At 46.9% G+C, this 25,684-nt stretch overlaps 1 protein-coding gene across 3 annotated transcripts in view; it reads left to right on the forward strand.

The window, feature by feature from the left end:
• LOC142765419 (uncharacterized) overlaps positions 1–18,565 on the forward strand; it is a 179,839-nt gene extending 161,274 nt beyond the window's left edge. For all 3 annotated transcript variants that reach the window (XM_075866403.1, XM_075866405.1, XM_075866404.1), the window contains 2 exons: positions 13,391–13,568; positions 18,452–18,565. In XM_075866403.1, coding sequence (XP_075722518.1) covers positions 13,391–13,568; positions 18,452–18,480 — 207 coding nt within the window. In that variant the 3' untranslated portion in view covers positions 18,481–18,565. The remainder of the gene's footprint in view (positions 1–13,390; positions 13,569–18,451) is intronic.
• Positions 18,566–25,684: the final 7,119 nt, after the last annotated feature.

The raw sequence follows: 25,684 nt of genomic DNA on the forward strand, positions 1-25,684 counted from the left end.
TTAAGAAATCAGTGGGTCCTGACAGTATTTCAAATGTATTCCTTCGACGCTACGCAGAGCAGCTATGTCGCTTTCTTGAAGCAATGTTTAAAGGATCCCTGTTAACAGCTTTTTACCTGCAGACTGGTTGTGTACAAAAGTAATTCTAATTGATAAAGGTGGCAGCAAGCTGTTCACAGAAACATTCAGGCCTATCTCCATATAACTAGCTGCTGCTGTAAATTATTGCAACATGTAATCAACAAGGCAATAATTACTTATTTAGAAGATAAAAAGTTATTGCACCCAAATCAACACGGATTCCGTAAAAACCTGTCTACCATTACTTAACTCTTGGAAATAACGCATGACTTCGTAACTATTATTAGGTCACAATTGCAAACCGACGCCATACTTATAGACTTTGCCGAAGCTTTTGATTGGGTGCCTCACAGTAAATTGATTGACAAACTTGTGTTTATTAGTAATAACAGTAACATATTAGCATGGATAAAATTTATCTATAAAATCGAACCCAGTATGTAACCGTAAACAACAGAGCCTCTGATTCATTGGAAGTTTTTTCCGTAGTACCACAAGGTTCCGTATTAAGACCCATCTTTTTTCTGATATATGTTAATGACATCTATATGTGCCTTGAACCTATCGTTAAAGTGGGATCATTCGCTGTCAACTGCGTGGTCTACACCACTATCCGCGCAACTGATCACCAGCTTAAACTTAACAACACTAGCTAATATTGCATGTTGGTGCCTTGAGTGGGGAATTGAAATTAACGTGTCGAAAGCAGCTTGCCTTAGCATAACTCGCAGAAAAACAATCCAACATTTTAGTTACAATTTGGTCGGCACAAATGTTGGAAAAAACGATGCTGTTAAATACGCGGACGTCACGTTTACAAGTAAACTGAAGTGGGACGCACATATAAGCAGCAAATACACAAAAGCCTATCACCAGCTAGGGTTCCTGCGTCAAAAACTTGCAGTCGCGCCTTTTAATGTAAAACTGACAGCGTATAAATCTCTCATAAGGCCAATCCTCGAGTGCGCCAGCAGTGTTTGGAACCCCCACCAAAAATATCTTTCCAACGAATTAGAAATCGTCCAATGCAAGGCCCTCCGCTTTATCTATTCGGAGTATTCGAGGCATGACAGTGTCACTGAGCTGCGCAGGTGGGCGTGCTTACCAACCCTTGCAGCCCGTCACTTTGTCTATTCCTTAAAGTTTCTTTTTCATTTGTATCACAACATAAAGACAACTATATAAAGCCACCTAACCATCAGTCCCTTCGTACCAACCCTAATGAGTGCATCAGACCATTCAGGGCACGCTGTGACGTTTATTTAGGTATTCATTTTTACCATCAGCAGTGGAAGACTGGAGCAAAGTGCCCCGTGAATGCGTTAATTTTTCCTCTGCAGATGCATTTGTTCGGAACGCAGAAAGCCTGTTTTATGAAGAGTGAAAGCAACTTTTGTTTTTTGATCTGTGTGAGCACTTCCGAACATACTGATCACTGTACCACCTGCTGATACCTCGATGATGTTTTGTGACCTGCCCATCATTTTGTGCGATTGCTTTATTCGTTCAAGCTTTCTTTTCATCAGCATCTTGTGATTCTTTTTTCTTCCGCTATGTGCGATATTGCCTGATTTGTACGTGACTGCGTATTTTTGCCGTCCACCTGTATGAGCTTGAGAAAGGCTGACAGTAATCATTAAATGAATTATTGAATTGGAGCAATTAATAGTGCACCAAGGCCGTTTCAAGAATGCGCCCGTTTCCAGAAGCTGCCGCAGTTTTGTTACGAGGCAGGCTTTACGCGATCATAAAAACTCGTGTTGGATTGGTTTTCCTGGGCTTGCCTGATTGGTCCGCGCACCCGTGGATGCTGGAAAACCCTATTTAAGCAGTGACTCAGGCCCTTTTTGCGATGAGTGGAGTCGGGGTCAACAGCGCAACTCACCACTGGAGACCAGTCATGCAAGCCGAGGGGTACGCCACCATTTTTCAAGTTTTGTATTTGTGACCTCGTGCATTATGTAAATTCAAGTTGTACTAGATAAATAAACCCCCAATGAGTGCTCCTCAAAGTCATCGTGTCGACTTGGCATCGCTTGCCTGTCCGGTTGTGCTCCCACGCTTCTTTGCCTCAATGGTCTGCAGATGCGTCTACCTTCAACAACCCCAAAGTTTCGCTACAGTATAGTAAGGAGAATATGAAAAAAAAATTCCTGCTTGACCTTTAATGTATCAAATTTCTCCCGGTAGATCGCGAGGGTGGTTTGCCGTATGTCTTTTTAATAACAACAGGCTTTAGCTGTTTATGATAGGCCCATACTGATAGGCCCACACTGCTATCTCTATGAAAGGCTCGTAAGAATGTACTTCCCAGAGTGTTTGTGAAAATCACCGACCTCCAATCGAAAGGCTGGACGACGCATCCCTGCTCACCCATGCGGGTGCTTGTGAAGCCACCGGAAAGATCCTTCTGGGTCCCGGAAGCTTGCGTCTTCTGGGCGTTTTAGGCGAGTAATTGACATGTTATCTGGGGAAAGTTGTTGGTATTGTAATTTTTGTGCATTATTTTTGTAATCTAACATTTTGTTCTCATCCAACGCTACCCAAAAAGTAACAGACACCGTAGCGACGCCACCCGAAACAGCGGAGTGCTGTGATCTAAAAGTGCATGCAACCACCTCTACGATTAGGCATCACTTGGAACGTCGGCTAACGCTATGCCAAAAATGATAGACGCCATAGCGACGCCGTTCAAATATGGCGCAGAGCTGTTACGCACTTACGTTACAATTAATTGTTATCCGGATGAAAAAGAAAAAAATTGTCACAACATTTTTTTACAAAAAAATGAAAAAAATGCACTGCTAACCTGGAGCGCAAATATTTGTCTTTTGTGGTTGATGCACGAAAGAAAACAACGTTGGAATACAGTATTTTGAAGGTGAGGTTTTGTAACTCAGGGGTAAAAGCATAACTTAAATATGGTCCCCGCCAAGTCTGCTTCTTAGAGCAGACTTCTTGTGTACTTGAGGCCTCGAGCATTAGAAATTGCATATAAAAAAAGCCAAACACCTTCAGCAAGCCTCAATAAAAAAATAGGCGGCCAAATACCACAATTTTGTTCGCAAAATGCGAAAAAAGAAATATAATTTTGAACTACTTATGCGTGGACTGTCTTAGCCACGACGTTACCGGCCACTTCATAAAGTTCAGAACTCTCTACAGGTCAGCATTTACTTAAAAAAGAAAAGCAAAGCTCTCGCGCCCGCTGCAGACGACTGTTCATGGTGGTGGCTTCCGGGACACCAACGGTGTCTTTCGGCTTCAACCGCGCGCGCTCAATGCGCCATCCAGCTGCCCTTAGTAGAAAAATCGCAGCAGTGTTACCTATGGAAGTGGTCGAAGCCGAAGAAACTGAGATCGCTCCTGAAGATGCCACCCTCGAAGCCGGATAGATCCCCAGCCACCGAAACAAGCAACACAAGCATGCATCGAACGCTCCGGCGTCGCCAACTGGCCAGGGAAGCACGTCCGATACCCCAATGCTGAACGGATCTGCCCAGCGTCTCCTTCGCAAACCTAGACAACCGCGTCTGCCAGATGATTACGTAAAAGTTGTGATTCGCCTGAGGGACAGCCTCAATCTCTCCAAAGTGGGGGAAGCACAACTGCGCGATACTATTCTACGCGAAGTTGATCTGCTCGCAACGCTGCTCAAAGAGGACATTTATTCCACATGCGCTTAAGCTAATCTCATCGTAGTAAGCACACCTCATCTATCCAACGCAAAAATCTACAGTCGGATCTCCAAACTACAGGTGGAAACTGAAACATATGACGTTCGAGCCTACGTTACTTCCCCTGAGAACACAGCAAAGGGAGTGATCGACAATATTCCCCCCTACGACTCTCCTGAAGACATCTCAGCAAGTCTTGTTAATGACCGCAGCCCCACGGTACTACAAGCTCGCCGAATGGGAATGACAAACACGGTACTTATTGTATTCGATGGCGACCAAGTCTCTTTCCATGTCTACTATTGAGGAGCCGAATACAAATGTCACCTACATAAGAAGCGCACCGAAGTCTGCGACAAATGCGGGGCAGTCGGCCACCGTTCGGATGTCTGCCCCAAACGAAATGCCATAATCTGCACGCTGTGTGGCACAGCCAACCCTGCTACTGCTCATCCATGCACCCTTATGTGTCTTCTGTGCCGCCAAGCCTACCAGGCAGGTGACAAAACCTGACCTCAACGCTACCAGACACCTCGCCTTCTCATTTCGCGTCGCCAAGAAAAAGCTAAGCTCTAACAACAACAGTACCTCTCAACCATGATTTCCACGCAAGATGCTCATCCGGAACGCCAAGAGGTCAACCCTAGCGACACCCGCTCCCGCAGTCCCAGTCCAACCTCGAAGCGTCGTACCTCACGCAGCCGATCAAAGCAGCGACACAAGAGTCAGCCCCAGGAGCTCCTATTGGGATCTGCGGCACCCGAGGCTTCGAATGGTCCCCCCCTTCAGCAGCGGCAATCCAGTCTCACCCTCGCCACCCCTACGGTAAGCTGGGCTAGCGTTGCCTCCCAACCTGCTCCCATACATAATACAGCGCCTACAAGTACACACATGACCACGCCTAATAAGGAAATCATGTTAAGTACTATCACACTGGAGCTGCATTCACTCCACACGTTAGTACCAGAGCTTCGCATTGAAAACGCTGCTCTTCGAAAAAAACTTGCCCAGCAACCTCCATACTCTTCTTTGCTTCACTCTGCCGACCTCCACGCCAATACCTCACCCCTCCAAACGAAAGGCTCCAGACAAAGAAGAAGCAGCCACACCACCGTCGACACCACCTACCGCCTCAACACCCATTTTGCCTGTATAATCTGTACCGCATCAGCAACTGCACGAGACGATTCAAACTGTACTTAAACGGAAGTTACTGATAATGTTTGAACAGACCATCGCGCAAACGCTTGAGCGATCCCTTGATTCAATCCTCACAGCAAAGTTAGAGCACCGACTCACCTTAGTGCTCGACGGAAAGCTGGAAGCCCGAGCGACAATTATCCAGAACAACCTTGAAGCTACACTTTCGAGTCTTCTTGCCAGCTACAATAGCAGAGTCACGGGACTTGAGTGGTGTACACATCGCTCTCGCTCACACTCGCATCAGAAGCCCTATGGCCGCATTGACCAAGATGGCCGTGAGTAATCCACACACTCAGAACAGCATCTGGCAGTGGAACTGCCGTAGCTACCGCCGTAAGAGGAGCGTGCTACAACAATTTCTATCGACACTCAAAGAAACACATACACCAGATATTATTGCTTTGCAGGAATCAGGCGAACAGGCTAAGCTGGTCAGATACGCCTCCTTTACGGCTGCTCAAGCCCCTGACAGTCGCGAAGTCCTTACCGTCCTCGTGAAATGAAATATCCCTGTAATTCAACACCCCTCGCTCTCGAATACAGTGCCACACATTATATTGGAAATACTCTCTTCATTTCGCCGGACATCCACCAGTATGTTCTTGATCAATGTTTACAGCAGCCCGCAACAATCACAATGCTTTCACAAGCCCCTGTCTTATGTCAAAAAGTTGACAAGAATTTCCCTCCTCCTCGTGGCAGAGGACTTTAACGCTCCCTCACCCGCTTGGGGCTACTTTCACGACACCAGTAAAGGGCGAATGCTATGGCAAGACACCCACAATCTTGGCTTAGCCCTTATCACAAGCCCGGCATATCCTAAGCGGTTGGGCAACAGCGTTGCCAGAGATACCACTCCTGACCGCACTTTAACTGCGAACATTACGCATGCAGAGTGGTCCAACCTTCATGAACATCTAGGATCTGACCACTACATAATACAAACAATCGTCAAGGCTGGCCCGCAGCGCAAGAAATGCAAACAGCCTGCCCTCGTTGACTGGGATGTCTTCCACGAACTGCGGGCAACGGCCTCTTCAGAATCTGCCACCTCGATCGACCAATGGACAGCTTCCTTACTACGAGACGTTAAGCGTGCTACCAAGACTCCCCCAGAAGGCGCCGTAGGCGACACGGTAAACACCAAGCTACTGCACATGTGGAAGGCCCTCACTGGTCTGCGCAAGCGCTCTAACTCCAACAAATTGAACCGCTCATTACGCAAACGCAATGCTATATCAACGCGTGAAATTGAAGATTACGCTCTTCAACTCTCCCGCCAGAACTGGCATCAGCTTTGTAACGTTATAGAACGCTCACCTAACGTGTCCAAAACGTGGAATATTCTTCGTCGTATGCTAGAACCAACACCGATGAAAACTGCTCAGCGCCACTCCTTAATCACCGCTCTGCACAATTATTCAGGTACCAATAAAGACCTTATCCAAGGCCTATCTAGTTGGTACATTGTAAGTGCTACTTCGGCTGATCTCCCATGCTCCAATGGGGTGGATAATCCAGCCCTCGACTCCCAGATTACAAAAAGCGAAGTGAGGTCCGCAGTTTCACAACTGAGACCCCAATAAGCGCCTGGCCCGGATAAAGTTACAAATAAAATCTCACGAAACCTTGATGAAGAATCTTTTGAAACGCTCACATCTTATCTGCAGATGATTTGGGAGTCGGGAGAAATACCAAGAACAAAGAAAACTGCCACAGTCACTTTGATACCTAAACCAGAAAAACCACTCACTATCGAGAACCTTCGGCTGATATCTCTCACATCTTGTGTCGGCAAGGTACTCGAGCATGTTATTCGCACTCGACTACAAAGGTACATGGAACAACATGCCCTCTACTCGCATACAATGTTTGGATTCCGCCCTAAACTTTCGACACAAGACACTGCAACTGAATAGTCACATTATCGACGGTGAAGACGGCTCTCGATATAAGACACGTGCTATTCTGGGGCTAGACCTTACCAAGGCATTTGACAATGTGCTACATTCATTCATCCTTGCCGCGCTCGCCACGCTCAACGTAAGCGCCGGTACCTACCAATACATCCGCAACTTTTTTAATGGACAGGACAGCCACACTCTCGGTCAATGGTTTGCCTGCACCTTACATCACTCTCGGTGGGAAAGAGACACCACAGGGGTCGGTACTCTCTCCATTCGTTTTCAACCTGGCCATGCTTCACCTTCCGCCACTTCAAAAAGATATCCCCCACCTCCACCACAGCATATACGCGGACGGTATCACCTTGTGGATTGCCAGAGGTAGTGACGGAGAGATACAAGATGCACTTCAATTGGCATTTGATAGAATCACAACTTACGCTGAACAACGAGGATTGTCCTGCTCGCCCCAAAAAGTCAGAGTTACTCGTCTATCGACCTAGATCTCCCTACAACAGAGATCTTCCCACAATAAATCTGCATGTGCAACATCACCCTATACGAACAGTCCCTACCATTCGCGTATTGTGCTTCCGCATTCAGCAGAACGGCGGCGATTCGGAAACAATGCAACTACTACACCATCATGTCTATCAGACTACTAGGCTCATCTCCCGCATCGCCAATAAACAGCACGGCATGAAAGAGGTCAATCTCATACGACTGGTGACCGTCTTCTCCATAAGCGGAATCCTTTACGTTGCTCCATTTATGAAACTTACGCTCACCGACAAAAACACAAACATATTGATCAGGCGCTGCTACAAGTGCGCGCTGCATCTCCTCATGTGTATGCCCAATGCGAAACTCAATGACCTAGGACTTCACAATACTATAGACGAATTCATTGAAGCCCAACGTATAACGCACAACGAACGATTAGGCCGAACTCCTAAAGGACGTCATCTTATGTGCGCGCTCGGCATACCTTACGTCTCCCAGTTTGGCGAGAAACTCCCAATTTCTTCGGAAATTCGCGACACTTTCGTGATTCCTCCAATACCACGCAATATTCACCCTGAATTTAGCGTGGAAAGACGAGTAGACCGCGCCAAGCAACTAGGCAAGCGTTACGCGAAAGCCACGTACATGGCGTATGTAGACGCAGCGGCATATTCTACGCATTGGGCCGTGGCCCTCGTTTTCGCCACCAGGCCGCAGTACATAATTACCGCACCTGGCCATGAATTTAGCAAAATTCGCGCAAACAAACCCGAAGAAGGCGAAGAAGCAGCCATCGCTCTCGCCTACGGTTCAACCCAAGCATCCTGCATTATCAGCGACTCCAAGACGGCCATCCGCAACTTTACCAAAGGTTTGATCTCCCGACCGGTGCTCCGAATTCTCACAGGTACATCTCTGTTACGTCGTCGCCATGTTGAGATCATCTGCACTCCGGGCCACTCGGGGCTCGCGGGGAACGAACATGCTCATGACGCCGCCCGAGCTCTCGTCCACCGGGCGCGTCATTCAACAGAGCACCACCCCTCGCCGCCTGACGCGGCTAAGCGAGAGATGATGGTCTCCTCGTTTCGCGACAATGCGAGGGACAGAATGGTTACCTTTGGAGAAATCCTAATGTATTACTGCAAGGCCAGACTCAAATACCCACCACCAGACAAGTGCCTTAGTAAGCAGCAGTCCACTACCTGGCGTCTTTTACAAACACGCACTTTCCCCTGTCCGTCACTGTACAACCGTATTTCTCCCGCTATTCACATACCACAATGCAAAACGTGCGGTGCACCTAACGCTGAGCTCGACTATATTATATGGGCCTGCCCCGAAGCTACTCACTCAGTTAAACACAGCACGAACCCTACATTCACAATCACCACGGCCGACCAGTGGGAGGCTTTGCTGCTCAGCCCGTGCCCGGAGGACTAGCTCTGGCTGGTCCGGCTGGCCGCAGACACCGCCAAGATTCAAGGCCTGGCCGCCGCCTGAAGAAAGGGGCTACAGAGGGGCCCGTGTCCCAGCCCCCCGTCATCTTTGACCCCAGCAGAGACACTTGCATAGAGTTTCTTCTCTCCTCTCTCTCGGCCCGTAGTAGAGATCAGTGGTCGAAATAGGTTGAATTTCCAAATGAAAGAAGCCTTTATCTGAGCGTTTTTCAAGGCGCAAAGCATTGACAACAATCAAAGAAGTTTGAAAATTGGTTGCTGTCTTGTAGCACTGACAATAATGGTGAACATAATCCCCATTTCTCTGTGGATGTACACAATGTCTGGGAACAGACAATACAAAGAAAGACATAAAGGGAGGAGGGCTCGCAGCATGATCTACGTGGTCGAGCAGAGAGGAGTTCCCATGGCACAGCACTAACGTGTGACTGATATGTTAGCAGTGATCAAAAGAAATGGTGTCAACAAGGTGGTTTGGTGGTCTGACATAAATAAGATAGAATAGACTGTAGCCAGAGGTTTCATGCTTTGCTGTGACACAAATGCAGGAATAGAGCGCTGACAACGAAGTGTGGGGCACATAACACAGTGTTCATCAGTGTGCCCTTCTCTTCCCCGCCTGTGTTAGTGGCGCTGTTTAGCCGCGATGCAGTGGTAGCTGTACACGCTTCAGAAGGACAGCATTGATGAAGCAGCGGTGGTGCTAAAAATAAAAAAAGAGCGGGAGGCACTGTAACACGACCACCTCAACTTTTGAACCCCATGATACTCCAATAATCGTTACAAATAGAAGCACACACTCTGAACGTTCTTGTGGACCCAGACGCTTAAGAAGTAGGGCATGCCGAGTAGACAAAGACATGAGAATTATAACATCATGGGAATAGCTACGAATCCGTGAAGGAACAGGCATACACTCGTGAAGTAATTGCCCTTATTGCCCTTTGGCATGTTCTGCAGTTTCGGCCACACTGACGAAGCGCAACCTTTCCCTGACCACTCTACGCTAGTCTTGCACACAATTTCACTGTTGATTCACTTTTGTGCTGTGATGAGGATCAGTCTACACTGCAACCATGGCCGGTCTTTCTGACGGCCGTTTCGCTGCCAGGAAAATAAGACTTAAATCTACAAGTGCGTGATAACACCGGTATGCTGGCCCACTTTCTTAGGCTGAAGGAATAGAGCACGTAGCCAGCAGCTCACCCACAGGCCCCTGACTATGACCACGGCCCTGTCCTCGCGAAGCTGGTAGTCTTCAGAGATTACCGGCAAGTGCACTTAAGAACAGAGCCGTTGCCATAACTATCTCGTAACCACAACAGTCGCTTGGCACTCAGCTTTTTTGCCCGCTGTCCTGGCTTTTTGTTATTGCTGTTTAGAGTTTTTTTTTTACAATTGAACCACTTTCTCATCCTTTTCAAGAGCAGTGCCAAATCACACCAGAAAGTTACGTTGGTATGCTTTGCTGGCTGTGGAGCGCACCATTTCAATTCCCCTTAATGATGGCAAAAAAACTGGAGAACCTTCAAAGCATGGTGAGCTACGTGGCCGCAGCAAATGGTGAAATGAGTCTGGTCATTTGTGTTCTCCCCGCCACCGTGGTCTAGTGGCTAAGGTGCTCGTCTGCTGACCCGCAGGTCTTGGCAATGGATCCTGGCTGCCGCGGCTACAATTTCGATGGAGGCGAAAATGCTGTAGGCCCGTGTGCTCAGATTTGGGTGCACACGAAAGAACCCCAGGTGGTAAAAATATCCGGAACCCTCTACTACGGCGCCTCTCAAATTCATATGGTGGCTTAGGGACGTTAAACCCCACATATCAATCAACAAATTGTTCGTGTTCGAGAGAAAAATCATTTTTAGATTATTAAGACCAGTTTTATGACGAAGACCACGACGATTACAAGTGATGGCGGATTAGCTTCCAGGTAATCTAGACTTCATTGCTACCATCTGAAGAGGGAAGTTGGAGTGCTGCAGTGCCTACACTCGTCATAGTAGGTCAGCGAAACAACTGAGGCCTCCATGGTCCTATCGAAGAATACGGCACCTTTAAAACGACCGCAACAAAAGCAATGCTAACTGCACATGACCTGCAGTGTAAAATATCGACCGCGGATGGCAAGGTGGCGGAGCACCACGGCTGGTCCTGATCGTCATCGGCGGCAATTGAGGGAGCCAGTCACCTAAATGAAATAGCACGTCGTCAAGTAGTTAAGGTTTGGCAGGGGGCTTTGGATGGTGGCGAGAAGACCGGTACGCTACCAGTCAGTAGCCCTGGCGCTACCAGTTCTACGTCACGTCTCAAAGACTAGCGCCCCAGCACTAGTGTCCAGCCCGTCACATCGGTTCGGTGGTATATGCTCTGCAGGCGCGAATGCTTGAGGGCAAGGTCCGGTGTCGTTGCGAAGTTATTGTTTGTAAACAAAATCAACGTTGCATATTAAAGACCAAGGCCCCGTACCCGAAGTTGCCACCATCCCAGTCACTGATGCGACACTCCCATATTCCTATCAATGAAGGAGGCGATGATAGTGTTGGGAAGCTTGGTGGCTTCCAGCTAGATGAGAAATGAGTGAAAGTCAGCCTAGGGCACTGTTATCCCCATATAATGGGTGATAAAGATGTTTCTTATGGTTGTCTGAACGTTTTTGTTGACGTTTCCGGGCTGTCACCAGCCCTCTGCCCTGAATGCACATGTCATACCACACTCAAGGGGCAAGAAGGGGACGAAAGCAAGGAGACGTGACGTCCGCACATGCCTTGCATGGTCAGTCTTAGTCACAGGAATACTTCTTTGTACTCATGTGAACACAAAAACTTATATTATTAGAAAATTTTTTAGCAACTCAGCTGCGATTTTTTCATCTCAAATTGTTTTCAAAGTTATTGAGAGTGCTAAAAATAAAAGCTTTGTCAGAGAAACGATGTGCTTGTAGGAACTTCGGCTGCGTTTACTCTTCTGAGTCAATAAAATGAAAGACCAGGTTTACTGAAATAATATGGTTGAGACTCTATAAAAAAGTGCACAGGTTCTTCATACTTCTATATCTCGAATTTTCGAAACGTTCTAGGTAAACTTTAGATGGAGCTTTTACAAGCTGCATACTGTGGTGGGGTCAGAAGTGTAGATTTCGGCAAACACCGCCACGGCCAGCGTATCGACATGTAGTCTTCGAAAAGTATCTCTGGAAAGTGCGCTGTTCACATGCATATTTGTGCGCTTCATGTTTCAAATGAATAATGCTATCTCAATCGAGGGCTTGTCGATGATCTCCCGCCTCGTTCACACGACACTTCGAAATTCTTCAGCGGTCAATTGAAAATTCACGTTGGCTGATTTTAGTGCTGCCTGGTTATGAACCTGCGATCACAGTTCGGACATGTACAAACAGGAAAGTTTTGTTGCTCAGCAAGCACACTGTGTGCATGGAAGAAGAAAAATGTTAGAACACCCATATCAAACGCTATTTTCAAAAATAATAGAGTAGGCCAGTTAATAAAATACAACGTCTCATTTAGGTAATTTTTCCCCGACAGGGGAGAGGCTCGTAACGTTTTCCCGAAGTGGGCAGAGTTACCACCCATGTGAGTGTATCAGGATAATGATGAATACTTCTTCATAACGTTTGTAAGTCATGCTCAGTCCTTCCAATTGATCGTTTAAGAGCGACACTTTGTAAGTTCCATATCCTAGACAATTTGATTGCAAAGGTTGCAAAGGTACAGGCCACATATTTGGTTGCCATAAGTTTTATCTCCCTCTGACCTAGACACTTCAGAACCTTCTTAGCAAGAACCCCACGTTCTTTCTGATATCATCGAACAGATTTGACTCTTTGACCATGTGCATAATTATGCATAATTGTCTAGCAGTCTAGCAATGTAAGAATGAAAAAAATTAGTGAAAAGAAAGATGCTCTTAAATATATTCTGCCGTAATAGAAAGCGTCATTCTAAGTATGCACTTCTCAGTTTTTGGCCATATATGCTGGATATATTTGGTTCACCGGTGCCTATTGTATGTGTAACTCTTTATATATTGTTCCTGCTATATATCGAATCTATTATGCTTATTATTAGAGAATATTCACACGTGTCATATACACTTCTTGAGTTCTGCAGTACAAGACAAAGGAACGTCGTGGAGATCGAGGAGTGCGAGCCCGCTAAAAATAACGCGTCCCACTTGTTTGCTCAAATACGGTGCAGATTGATATACGTCGATTCACCCAGAGAATGTTGCTGAAATCTGTTCTTAAAAGTGGCTGCCGATGTGGCGCTGATGACACTGAAGCAAGTGCATTCCTAACGTTGTTAGTACAGCCCCTATTGCCAGCAAGACAGCTTCCTTCATTTGTTTTATCGGCATCATACTGCACCTAAATCTAAAGAAAACTGTATATAAGTGAACAACCGCATTTGTTGGACACACAACAATATTTTGCGTAAATTAGATATTATTATTACAAGTGTTGTATTGTCGGAAAGAAACGTTAGTTATCATAGAATTGCAACACTATACTGCTGCGTTGTTTTTTTTGTCCACGTCACTATAGCTGAGGCGCAATAACCAACAATGCAGCAAGTATACGATCTGCGTAGAAGGAACATGTTGCCTGTACTACGGCAGCACCCGTAAACGATGTAAGCCACTAGGCAGTCGTGGTGACCGCTGTTCACTCAGGGCTTTGACTAATGTGTACACCGGCGCTTGTCCATGTGGTCCTAATCAAGGTAAGATTGAGTTTGTATTAGCGTTCGTATAAGCAACAAGCTAAAAGTTCTCTGATTAACTTGCTTCGTAAAGTTTATTGCCAGCAAGTAAGTAAAAAGTATTTCACCATCAGGTAGGTTTATCCTTGATGCAAGCAAGTGTGAATAAAAAAAAACACGATAAAGTTTTGAGGCTTTTTCTGGAGCATTTCACAATATAAAAAAACAATATTTGAGACAACAGTTATTTCACCCGAATTTCACAAGTCCTTATAGTATATAAAAATGTGAAGTGGCCGGAGGATCATATTTGAGTGATTGAGTTTTATCTTACTTATTTGAAAGCTAATATTGCACGTGGCTTATTGTGGTGGATGAGTTGAGAAAGCATACCAAATGGAGATAGCCCGTTAATGTAGGACCACAGTGAAATACCCATTTCCAATATTTTGAAATAATTAAGGCGTTCTTTTTGGGGACCTTAATAATAATAATAATAATAATAATAATAATAATAATAATAATAATAATAATAATAATAATAATAATAATAATAATAATAATAATAATAATAATAATAATAATAATAATAATAATAATAATAATAATAATATAATGTTTTTTCTCATCAATTCTTTGATGAAGCACAGCTGCAGGTAAAAGCTGCTCTCCGAAGAGGCAGCTTGACAAAGGCTCACAGCAACCTTTTAGCACGACAGCAGTGGCAAACAGTAAGCAATGTGAAGTCAACAACAAGAACAAAAACAACAAATATATAAGTAAATAAATAATGAATAAACATGAAAAAATCAAGCTTGAATTCTAAAAAATAAAATTAGCAACCAAGAATATACAGCAACTGCAAAGAATTATTAAAAACTAAATATGTTCATATTTTGCAATTGAGTCTCTGTACAGTGTAAAAAATCTATGCCAGCCTTCACATATTTATTATGTTACGTAAGAACTACGTTGGATAACCTATCTGTGGAATAGTTTGTTCTCGAAGTTTTTATCTTCCACGTTTTTTTACTTCGTGTTTCAAACAATGTAAAATTTGGCTGCAGTTTTGAGAGGTCGTACAATAAATGTCGACTCTCGTTTGATTCACGCCTGATTGCCAATGCTAACCTAAAATTGTAGCGACAATTTACGGGTAGTATTCCAGCCTGTTGAAACAATTCGCTTTTGTTAGCATCATACGACAAGTTAAAAATGATTTGAATATACTTCTTTTGCATCAGGTACAATTTTCGCCTTAGGTACCTTCGTACTATAATGCTGAAAACAAAGTTGCCGCAAAGTGAAACTAAAAGAGACAGAAAAATAGCAAGCAGCAAAAAGGATCTTTCTTCTAGTTAGCAGAAGCCTGGTCACTGTTGATAGTGAAGTGAAAAACAAGAGAGGCAAGAAGTATTGCATCTCCTACCACGAGTATTGCTTTCTATAGGATCCCAAAAAAAGAAAAAAATGTCAATGTAACTTTTTATACCAATTCGCGCCTTGCTGTTTGTAACACCTCTTTTGCGCTAAAAGAAACGTGTTTGCGTGATTGCTACTCACAATTTGATGAAAATTTCATGCGCTGTGCTGAGACGATGAATACGTCGCAAGGTCTCCTCTTTCAAATTGTCTAAAGACTATATGGCATGATATTATTTCAAAGACAAGATAGTATTTGTATATATATAGTATAATTCATAACACTTTAGCATTCGTGCATGTCCGCTGAGCCAAGAGAGAGTTTTTTAAATGTTTTTGAGCAGTAAGAGCACACGTTTTTTTTTTCACCTGCGCGTTTACGGCTTTTGCTAGCAGGTCCGTGCCTTAGTACGCGAAGCCCTTTTTAGGGATACAAGATATCAAAGACGCAGAAGCTCCTGGAGGAGTTCTATCAGGAAGAAAAGCTCACACTGGCCTTGTACGTCACCTTCGGGCTGCGCCAGGGAGTACAAAAGGAGGCCAGTAATGGGTCACCTCAAGACAAGCGGCCAGAACAACTGCAAAATGTCACAAAAAAGGCACATGCAAAAAGAAGGCCGAAAGAGAGCCGGCTAAAAGCCTTTAAAATCACTACCCAAGCGCTCCGTACAAGTACGTGGTTAAACTGGCGAAAGCTGAAACGGGGGGTCTTGGTGTTTAGCAGTGGGTTCAGTCCTATGCTGCAAAGAAGCATTTCACAATTATTGGTTATAGCTTCGTGCTTCGTGGTGAGATAAGAAAGGTGTCTGGCTTCAATTTATCACAGTGTTTATTCCACATGCCGTACATTGGGCGCCACATGATCCCAATCGTGGAGGAGTACGTTGAGGGGCTAATTGCGTCACGCAATGCGGTAATATATTGCATTCTTCACGAACAACAATCAGTCAAAGACGTCGCAGCCGAAGCCAAGGAGCCGCTGTAGATTCTCCTTTAGAAAGCGGGTGTTTGCCCTGAAGAACGCCCTCCCGCAATCACAGCTTAAGGGAGAAAAGTATGTAGTCTCTGCATGAGGTAGCTGGCTGAAGTTGAAAGCCATGGAGGCGTTCCCGATTGCCCGACTACTAACACGCCTGCCACGGTAACTCGGCCGCCACATCTTGACAAGATAAATCGAGTCGCACAGGCTCCATGCTTTCTCCACTCGCTGCGTCCCCGGCTGCTACACTTACTTGGGAGAAAGCTGTAGTGGCCACTTCCCGTTACTTCATTTCTCCATGCTGGACTCTTCTCGCACTGAGCTTTTTTGACTCTTCGACTCTTCTCGCACAAAGGCCCCACGTGAGACAACACTATTCAGAGAGGCCGCGGTGCCACCCTGCACCCTCATCGCCCACTCCTCAGACAGCAACACAACCGCGCCTTTCTCAGTCAATCGTAAAATAAATCGTTCAAGCAATCAATAAATCAATCAATCTTTATTGGCGTCAGAAATGTAGTATATTGAAAGAAAAATATGCAGGAGGAGGTCCCCAGATAACAAAGTGCAGGCAAGGCCCCCAATGTTAACACGTAAAAAAGTTAAAATACAAAGAACGAAAGAGCGAGTAGCAAGGCATTTCGAAGTGTTTAGTACTTAACCCTTAGAAATAAACAAACAAAGCAAGGTATCTGAAATCACCAAAATGAAGCAGCTATACATTCACTTGACATTACTCCAATTTTGTCCTAAAATAATAATGTACATTATATCTTAAAATTGATGAAAAAAAACAAAGCTTATATTTTCATAATAGCGCGAACTTTCAGTAATAACAGGTTATTGGCGCCCGTGAATGTAGTTTTATTGGGAATATTTAACAAGACAGTAGAATATATGCTGATGAGGGAACGGTAGATAACCTTGACCAACAAAACACACACTATATAAACGCACAATTCAGAAATGGGTAATACGCAAAGCTGATAAACAACAGGATGTGATGGCGCCGGACGTAAAGCGAAAGTTATGAATCACCTTGCTTGTTTTTGCAGTACCTTTAACGGCCAAATGTGCACAGAATATGGATAACTTCTTGGTTTATTGCAATAACTGAGATGATTTTCTACGAATGCATATTACAATGCGTTCAGAATGTCGATGTTGAAGCACAATCGTGACTTCACCAATGCCCTGATACCGAAGGAAATCTTTTTACAAATAGAATTTATATGTAGCAGAAATTTCATGAGTGTGCCCAATATAACTCCTGAAAATGAGGTATGATCACTGAAATCACTGCCGAATAACCACTTCCGAATTCTCAGAAAGCTTAACTTGCTAGCCGACCGTGCGCAGGCAAGAAGACACGATCATCTTTCGAACAGTTGAAAAAAAAAGAGAATTTCCTGACCACGACAATGGAAGCGATTGTTGGATTTCAATTGAGATTTCCCACTGTCAGACATGTGCGCGTCCACGACGGGTGCAACTTCGTGGCTATTGACACCAAACCCAATTCGGGCTTTTTGTAACTACTTCAAGTGGACAAGATCTATGAGACCAGGGTGAAGTGCAAACGTCTCAGTCGCAACACCTCTGTCAGCATGGTGTACGGCATCGACCCGCACTTGAATGGCTCCATGACGCACCGCTACCCGAAAGACATCGCGGCAAACATCGCTTCGGCAGCTCCGTCGTGTCGTGCACATGTTCGCGTAGAGAGTCAGCCGCAGGCTGACCACCGAAGACTGTAAAGACTGTTCGTCCGAAGGTCAGCCTCAGGGGCTCCTTCGGAGGAACATTCATCCCCTTAAAATTCTACGCTTTAAGCGGCAATGCCGGGTGCGTCCACGGCTGTCGAGGTTCCTTGAAAGTGCTCGCTGTAGTCATTTCGGCTACGCCACGGCGACCTACTGGCGCGACAAGTGCTGTCTTCACTGCGCTGGCAGCCACACCAGGGGATGGTGCACCACGAAACGCCCACACTGCCTAAATTGCAGCGGCAACGATGCAGTGAACGAGCCGCGTGGCCCGTCCTGGCAGGTCCAACGCAAGGCCGCCGTCATACTCGCCTTTTCGGATGGCTCCGGACGCGTCGCCAAGCGCCTGAACACGCCAGGACTACTGTCAGCAACGCCGAAAAGCAGGGCACTGCGGTGGTCGTGAAGGGCAGCTCGTTCCGTGATGATGTCACTTGTGGCCGCCAAACGATCTCAGTAAGCACTTCGAAAACTTCAATTAGTGTGTCCCAATGCCGCCATGGAGTTGGTGACAACCCAATGTCTTCGTTCTATTACGATGGCATCCACGTTCGGCACAAAATATACATTCGTAATTGAGCGAAATCAGGAAGGAGCTGTCGAGAAAAAAAATCGCGTACCGATAACAGGTGGCCGAGACCATGTAGCAATCACAGCATCAGCGTAAAACTATTTGCGGTGCTTCTACTGACCAACAAAAAAAAAGAAGGAAAATGATAATATATCTTCATCTTTTTCAGGTACCTGCGAGCATGGTATTTGCACGTAGTCGGTGCTCACAAAAACGAATTGTTCATCCTATGTTCATCCTATGCGGTGCGAAGTAAATAAAAAGGTTGTGATGTTCAGCGAAATATGTGAGTCTTGTTCATTCAGTGCCCTGCTTTAGTGGACTAATAGGTATTGCATAAATTGGACTCAATGACGTCACGAATAAATAGCGAATGCACCTTTCTTAAAAAAAAAACGCCGGGAACAATCAAGCTTGCTGTTATCATCATCGTTATTAACATCATAATCAGCCTTAGCATGTTCATTGCAGCAGAAAAGCCTCTGCTATTTATATTAACCAAAACCTCCACCAGAATTATGACGCACAATCGAGATGGTTTAGGAATAACTATTTATTGGAGCTAACTTGCGCCCGAAAAGTAAAGAAAAATGTAGCAGTGTTCCTAACAGGCGATCCGCAACAGTAATCAATCGCCCAGAAGACCTCGAGCGGTGCCCAACTTCTCTTTCGCAAAAATCCCGTTCTGAGGAGACGCGCGCCGTCACGGCTTTTTCTTTTCTCATCATAGAGCCACTGGTTTCTTGGGGAAGGGGGGCGCACGAACTAGCGCGCGTAGTTTGAATACCACGCCTGTTTTGCGTCAATATCATCTCTCAGTGCATGACAATCAACCAGGTCCTGGGGTGTCTGTTGCCACTGATATAGCTGTTGTTTATCAATTGCCTTTTTGCAAAACAAAAACTAAACCATAATGCGCAAATAACTGAGATCCAGATAAACACGCCCCAAAGGAAATAATTTCATCCACCGCATTTCAAGAAGGTGCGAAAATTTCCCGCCCCCCACTGCCCCGGATACTACCACTTCTGCCGCGGTAACCCCGCTCGGCGTTACCTTGCCAGGAGTAATCAAGTTGCACAGGCACTATGCCCTCTTCTCTCGCGGCGTTCCCGGCTGCTGCACTAACGAATATCTCACCACTCGAACCGAATTTACTCGCACTGAGCCTTATACACAGGGCCCACGTGTAAAAACACCGTTGGCGCAATATGTCGTCGCACATCGTTGACGACTCGAACAGTCTTCAGGGTTATATTACGTTTTTTTCTTGCCCATACAAAACTGTCACACTCGAAGGCTTGCTGCCTCGGGCGCATTAAACTGAGAAATATTTACACAGAAATGTGTCACATACGTGCTGAAAGTCCAAAAAAATTAGTGACCGAAAGTTGCCGAAACAAAACTTGCAGTAATAACACAACCTGAAAATCAAAATGCGAGCGGGGCTGTTTTCCGCTTGCGGCTGACACGGCGGTGAGGCGCTCGTAGAGATTGTAGCAGACGACAAGTAGCTCGGCTTTTCCTCCTCTCTCAACCGTAATTTTTATTGTTTTTATTTTGTTTCACAGTTTTGCCTACCAAGCACCTGGGGACAAATTGATGCGAGTCAGGCCATTATTGCTTACCGGGTCGTATACTTACTAGCTGACCTAGCCGTAACCATGCTGTTCTCAAGAAATTCTTCTAGCAAGGAAACGTGCGTGAGAGGCTCTGAAGGGTCGAAAACTTCCGAGACACCCTCACCTTAGTTGGTGTGCTTCCTGACGTCGTGGCGTTAGGGGCACACCAAATTAATCTAGTGTGGGCGGTAACCATCGACACCGGCGAAGCTGCCAAAAACTGGCTTCTTTTGACGACCTAAAGTTAAAGCACGTCTGTGTACCATCTTCGACCAAGAGGACCAGCAGGTAAAGTTTTGCCTCTACCGGATGCTTCACAATGTCCAATACGAAAATATCCGGACAACCTTTGTGGTCTTCGGCAACGTCACCGAGATGACTCAAGAGCATTGGCGGGCTCAGGTTATGAAAGAGAAAGACTCAACCACAAGAACCATCTCTGTTGTGGCGACTTCATTTTTGATGAAGGCGAAAATGCTGTGTGCCCGTGTGCTCAAATTTGAGTGCACGTTAAAGAGCTCCAGTGGTCAAAATTTGCATAGCCCCATACTACGGCGTTTTTCATAATCATAAAATGGTTTTGGGACGTTAAACCTCAGATATAAATCAACCATACGTACCACTCTGTTCTAACTGAAGCCTGGATTCAAAGTGGAAAACCTTCCCCATAAGTTGTTCGAGGTGTAGCGCATCTATGACGGGACAGAGAAGAAGACACAGAACACATACACGGCGCTAACTTTCAACAACGCGGTTTAATCCGAGAAACAGCAATACTTATACCCAAACATGGCGCGTCACAACCACGTGCTAGAACTAGAAAATTGCGATCTACTGCAACTCATGCGGCATCCAAATAATGCAATTCTTTCAATGATGATGATATTGATGACTTGCTTATACATGCGTCCCTAAACTTAGCAATGAATGTTGCTTCTGTGATGAGTGTTGTCATTTGGTTAGTGCTTCTTCTGATTATGCTGGTGCGAATAAAGAGGGGTTGACACCCGCATTCTTTGCAGCGAATTGCAAGAAAACCCTCAAGCTGTGCCTCGGCAACGTTGTTCTTGTGTTCATTCAGCCTATCATTGATGCATCTACCAACGAGGCCAAGGCACAGCCTGAGGGTTTTCTTGCAATTCACTGCAAAGAATGCGGGTGCCCATTCCCTCTATAATCGCGCCAGCATATTCGGAAGAAGCACTAACCAAATGACAAGGCTCATCATAGAAGCGAAATTCATTGCTAAGTTTGGGGACGCATGTATAAGCAAGCCATCGATATCATTATCATTGAAAGAACTGCCTCATTTGGATGTCGCAAGAGTTGCAGTAGATCACAATTTTCTGGTTCTAGCACGTAGTTGTGACGCGCCATATTTGGGTATAAGTATTGCTGTTTCTAGGATTAAACCGCATTGTTCAAAGTTAGCGCCGAGTGTGTGTTCTGTGTCTTCTCTGTTCCGTCCTGGATGCGCTATACCTCGAATAACATGAATCAAAAAGCCCGCCGTGCAACCTTTCCCCACAAGGTCCGAGCCGCAGGAAAATTGGCCCTTGTTGTGGTGCCCAGGCGAGCCATGCAGTGCCTGCGATGTCATGGCACAGGGCATGTTCGCCGAGGTTGCAAAGTGCCCCAATTATTCAAGGACTGGCGTTATAGGCATGCGGACGCGGACTGCGCCGTAGCTACGCGTCGGTGACAGTAAAGTGAAAGGCAGAGGAATTGATGGATGCCATGAAAAATTGAAGGATGCGTCGAGGCAGAGGAAACGGCGCGGGGCACCGTCGAGCGCTAAAAAACAGTCTGTACCACCACAATGGTTGGCGCCTTCCAGCAGTGATGGCCCAAAAGTGCACGTCCAGGTGGATCAAACAGCGCAAGGTGACTTGGATGGGTCTGTCAACCAGCCGGTGGCACTGGTTCTGCCTGTGCCTCTAGGAGGTGGCATCCGTAAGGGTGACACGTCAACCCTCCAAAGAAAGGTGGGCGATTCTACTGTGTCATTCGTGGCGCCGGCGAAACCCACCAAAAGGTCATCAGCACCCAAGCTCGGCGAACGCCAGGATTCAAACGAGCCACTGCCGGAGAAGAGTGGCGTTCTAGCACCGAACAATGTCGCCACGGCTTTCAAATGACCCCACCCGCCGGCCACCTACGACAGTGCTGAAAAAAATGCAGGTGGCCTCAAGAAATCACCAGCAATTACGTTACAAGGATGGCGGCCGTTTATTCGACTGCGTGTTGATGTTCCCGCCGAAAAGCATCGCCGCAAAGTGAAGCCCGCCACGGGCTGTCTTCAACAGCTCCTGCGGATGGCACCGGTGGTAATGGTACGGTCTAGCCATGGTTGAAATGTGAAAGCTGAGCCCAATGCTGCTGGTCTTTCCTTTCGTCAAAATTGTACCTGTCTTTCCGTTGAATGCTGCCATCCACTAATAATAGTACTGGCTGATAAAAGAAAACTAAGCCACCTTTAGCATGGAGGAAGAAGAAGAAGCCGAAGTGTGCGAACGCTTTCACTACGGCTCCTGCTTTTTTCAACGTTCTTGCGACGCCACTTTGTGATTTCAACGTTATATTATTGCAACGACTTCCCGAAGACACAAGGACTCTGCCGACACAATTGGGGCGCAGTGAGTGCTTGCTTCTTGCATTTTATTTTGCCTCCGCCATCGTCGCTCGCCCACCGACAGCTAGCCATGACGAGTGTCTTCTTTGCTCTAACGTGGCGCGTGCTTGCTCGCGCGCCCCGTAGCCGCACTGTCTCGCTGAGCGATGGAGTACCAAGTGACAGGGGAAGACATTGACCCTGAAGAAATCACGCCAGACTAAGGGTGGCAGACCGCCTCGTGTCGCCGAGCAAAAAATGAAGGCTCCAAACGTGTGCCGTCATATGGCGCTTTGAAACGCAACGAGCACAAGCCCCGCAACAGAGAAAATGCAAAGAACAAGATTATTCAAGCAAGCCGAATGCCTCACCTACCAAAGAACGACATCCGCATCATCATTAGGCCCAGAGGGGGTCTTAAAATCACTAGGTTTGGCCCAACGACAATCGCTGAAGCCATTTCGACTTCGGCAGGTATCATCCCATCGGATCAGCAAGCAGACACGGTCTGCCCCAACATTAAACAGAATATCTTAGTAGCAAGCACGCCGCAGAGAGAAAATGCTAATCGCTACGTGCGCGTTAAAGAAATCCGCATCGCTGACAAGACCTATGAAGTTAGTGCCTACGAAGCGGCACCACATTCTACATGCAAAGGTGTCATTCGAGGGATTCCCGTGCAAGACGGTTCGGCAGACATTGATGCGAAGATTGTCAACGACCGCAATCGACTACCTTTGGCTGCCAAGCGCATCGGAAGTACCACTGCAGTGATCGTGGCCTTCGATGGACATCGTGTGCCCACTTTAGTGTGATACGGATCGGTGCTACTTCAATGTACACTATGCCGTAGACAGATAGATATTTGCTACGCCTGGGGTCGGCTCGGCCGTCGAACGGACGTGGGCTCGAACCCTGGAGACGTTATCTGCAGAGGCTGCAGCATGCCGAACCCCAAAAAAGAACACCGCTGCACACCAACATGCAAGCTTTGTGGAGGAGCCCACCTCAATGCCGACAGGGAATGTAAAGAGCGCTACCACATTCCATACGTGGTGCGCCGACGACGATGGGAGCGAGCACACTCGACGTGACACAACAGTAACGAAGAAATGAACGAGTTCAACGCAACCGCTGACGACGACCAGGCCTCGAAGCTTTCTACAGATGGTCGATCCGATGGCAGCGGATCCCGGTCCCGATCCCGGAGTCGTCCCAGGAACCGCACCATGCGTGTATCGAAGTTCCGGAGCCACCCTCGGACCCACTCCCGCAGCGCGCGAAGTAGGACCCCAACCAGATCTGTATCGCGAGGCTACTACAGGTCTCGTTCTGGTTGATGTCACATTTCCCGTTCAGGTTCCCGGCCCGGGTCACGCTCCAGCTCCCACTCTGGTTCCGGGCCTCATGCCGGTTCCAGGCCTCACCCCAGTCTCACCGGGGTCTCGCGTCAACGACCGCCTAGCCCATCGGCACCACCATTGCCAGGCAACGCCAACAAGAATAAGCGGGGACCTTATTCGGTCGGGAGAAAAGGAAACACTACATCAAAGGTAGGGTCGGGTTCACTCCCAGAGCATGATGCACACACCACATCTGAGATAACGATCTTAAAGCACGAAAATGCGATCATGAAAGAAACAATACGCAAACTCACAGTCGCAATTGCTGAACTAAAAACTGATAAAAAACGCACGCGCTGCTACGCCCACAACCGACAACGACGACAATGCTGTCACCCCGTTGCAGCCGCAACCCATAGGCGCCGGTAACGACGACGGCGAAGCGCACCCAAGAAACGCGCGGTCGCATACGACCAGCCAGCTTTAAAGGCAGAGCTAGACAACATTCTGGCTAACCTCGCTGTCCTTCCTCATTTATTCCTCCTCCTGCTTAGACGACATTAGGAGCACGCTATCGGCGATTAAGGAAAGCCTTCGCTTTCTTGGCGAAAGCATGGCTCTCGTGCAGTCTACTCTCGCGGTACACGGCAATCGTTTGGGCCAAGTGGAGCAATATCTTGATCATGTCGTCGCCCCTGCCGTTGCTGTGGGTAAGCCGTTGTCGCAACGTACAGCCGTGCCCAGTCCACCGCATCACGCGGCCCTTATGCACACACCGGGTGCTCAGGCCAACTTCTAAATGCTTCATGATGGCCAGGCCGATTGACGAGTTGCGAATCTGGCAATGGAACTGCAGGAGCTTCACCCAAAAGAAAGCTTTCCTGCAGCAATACCTCCGTAGCCACGAAGCCAAACCTCACATCACAGTTGTACTACAGAGACTGTAGTACAACCGCCACGTTTTCCGGATACCACTGGTTGCCCGGCCCCTCGGGAGGACGCGGTATCGCCACCCTGGTCGCTAACAAGATTACCTGCACAGCGCACAGTCTCAATGTGCCCGAAATTGAGCACGTTATGGTCGAAATTCTCTCTGGCAACATATCACAACAAAGCGTATACATGCTCAATGTATACAGTAGTTCGAGCCACCATAGACAAAGATTCACACGCTTGTTCCAGAAAGCTGTCTGTCTCGCAGGACCTAACAGTGGTGCCAACAGTGGTCTCTCTTGAACTTCAGCAAGTTACCGACGCTGCTGGTGAGTGCCTCAAACCTCTGTGTTCTTGAGGAGCTTTGCAAACATCAACTCTTGCTGAGCGGGGGAACGCCGTCTCGTTAGCCCTAACGCCACCGGCACCGGCGTCGGGCTCGCGCTTCGACGCGCGCGCACAAGTTCATTCGGCAACGCAATGGCATACATGGTGAGTGGCATGGATTTACCTGCCACAGAATTCAACCCAGAAGAATAAAGTGTAGTCCTGAATGCCCAACAACGCTCACCTCGGCGACAGTCAAAAGAAACTGAAGGAACGCACTCAAGTAAAGCGGCGTCAGCTGCCGAAACGCCAGCACGCAAAACGGAATCACCGCCCAGCGTTTCCTCAAAGCTCGACAACACAGCTGTGGCGCGTCCTCGCTTAAAACGACTGCCACGGTTGCCAGTCGATGACTTTAAGATTGTCTTTCGTCTAAGTGCGGGCGTAGATCTGGCCCAATACAACGACGTAGAGTTACGAGTGGCTGTAGTCGCCAAAAGCGGACTGCACTCTGTGGTTGCCGACGAAGATCTTGTGTGCACCAATCTGGCCAAGAATATTTTTAC

This window comes from Rhipicephalus microplus, chromosome 6 (genome assembly GCF_043290135.1).
Source record: "Rhipicephalus microplus isolate Deutch F79 chromosome 6, USDA_Rmic, whole genome shotgun sequence".
In the NCBI taxonomy this organism is placed as follows: Eukaryota; Metazoa; Arthropoda; class Arachnida; order Ixodida; family Ixodidae; genus Rhipicephalus; species Rhipicephalus microplus.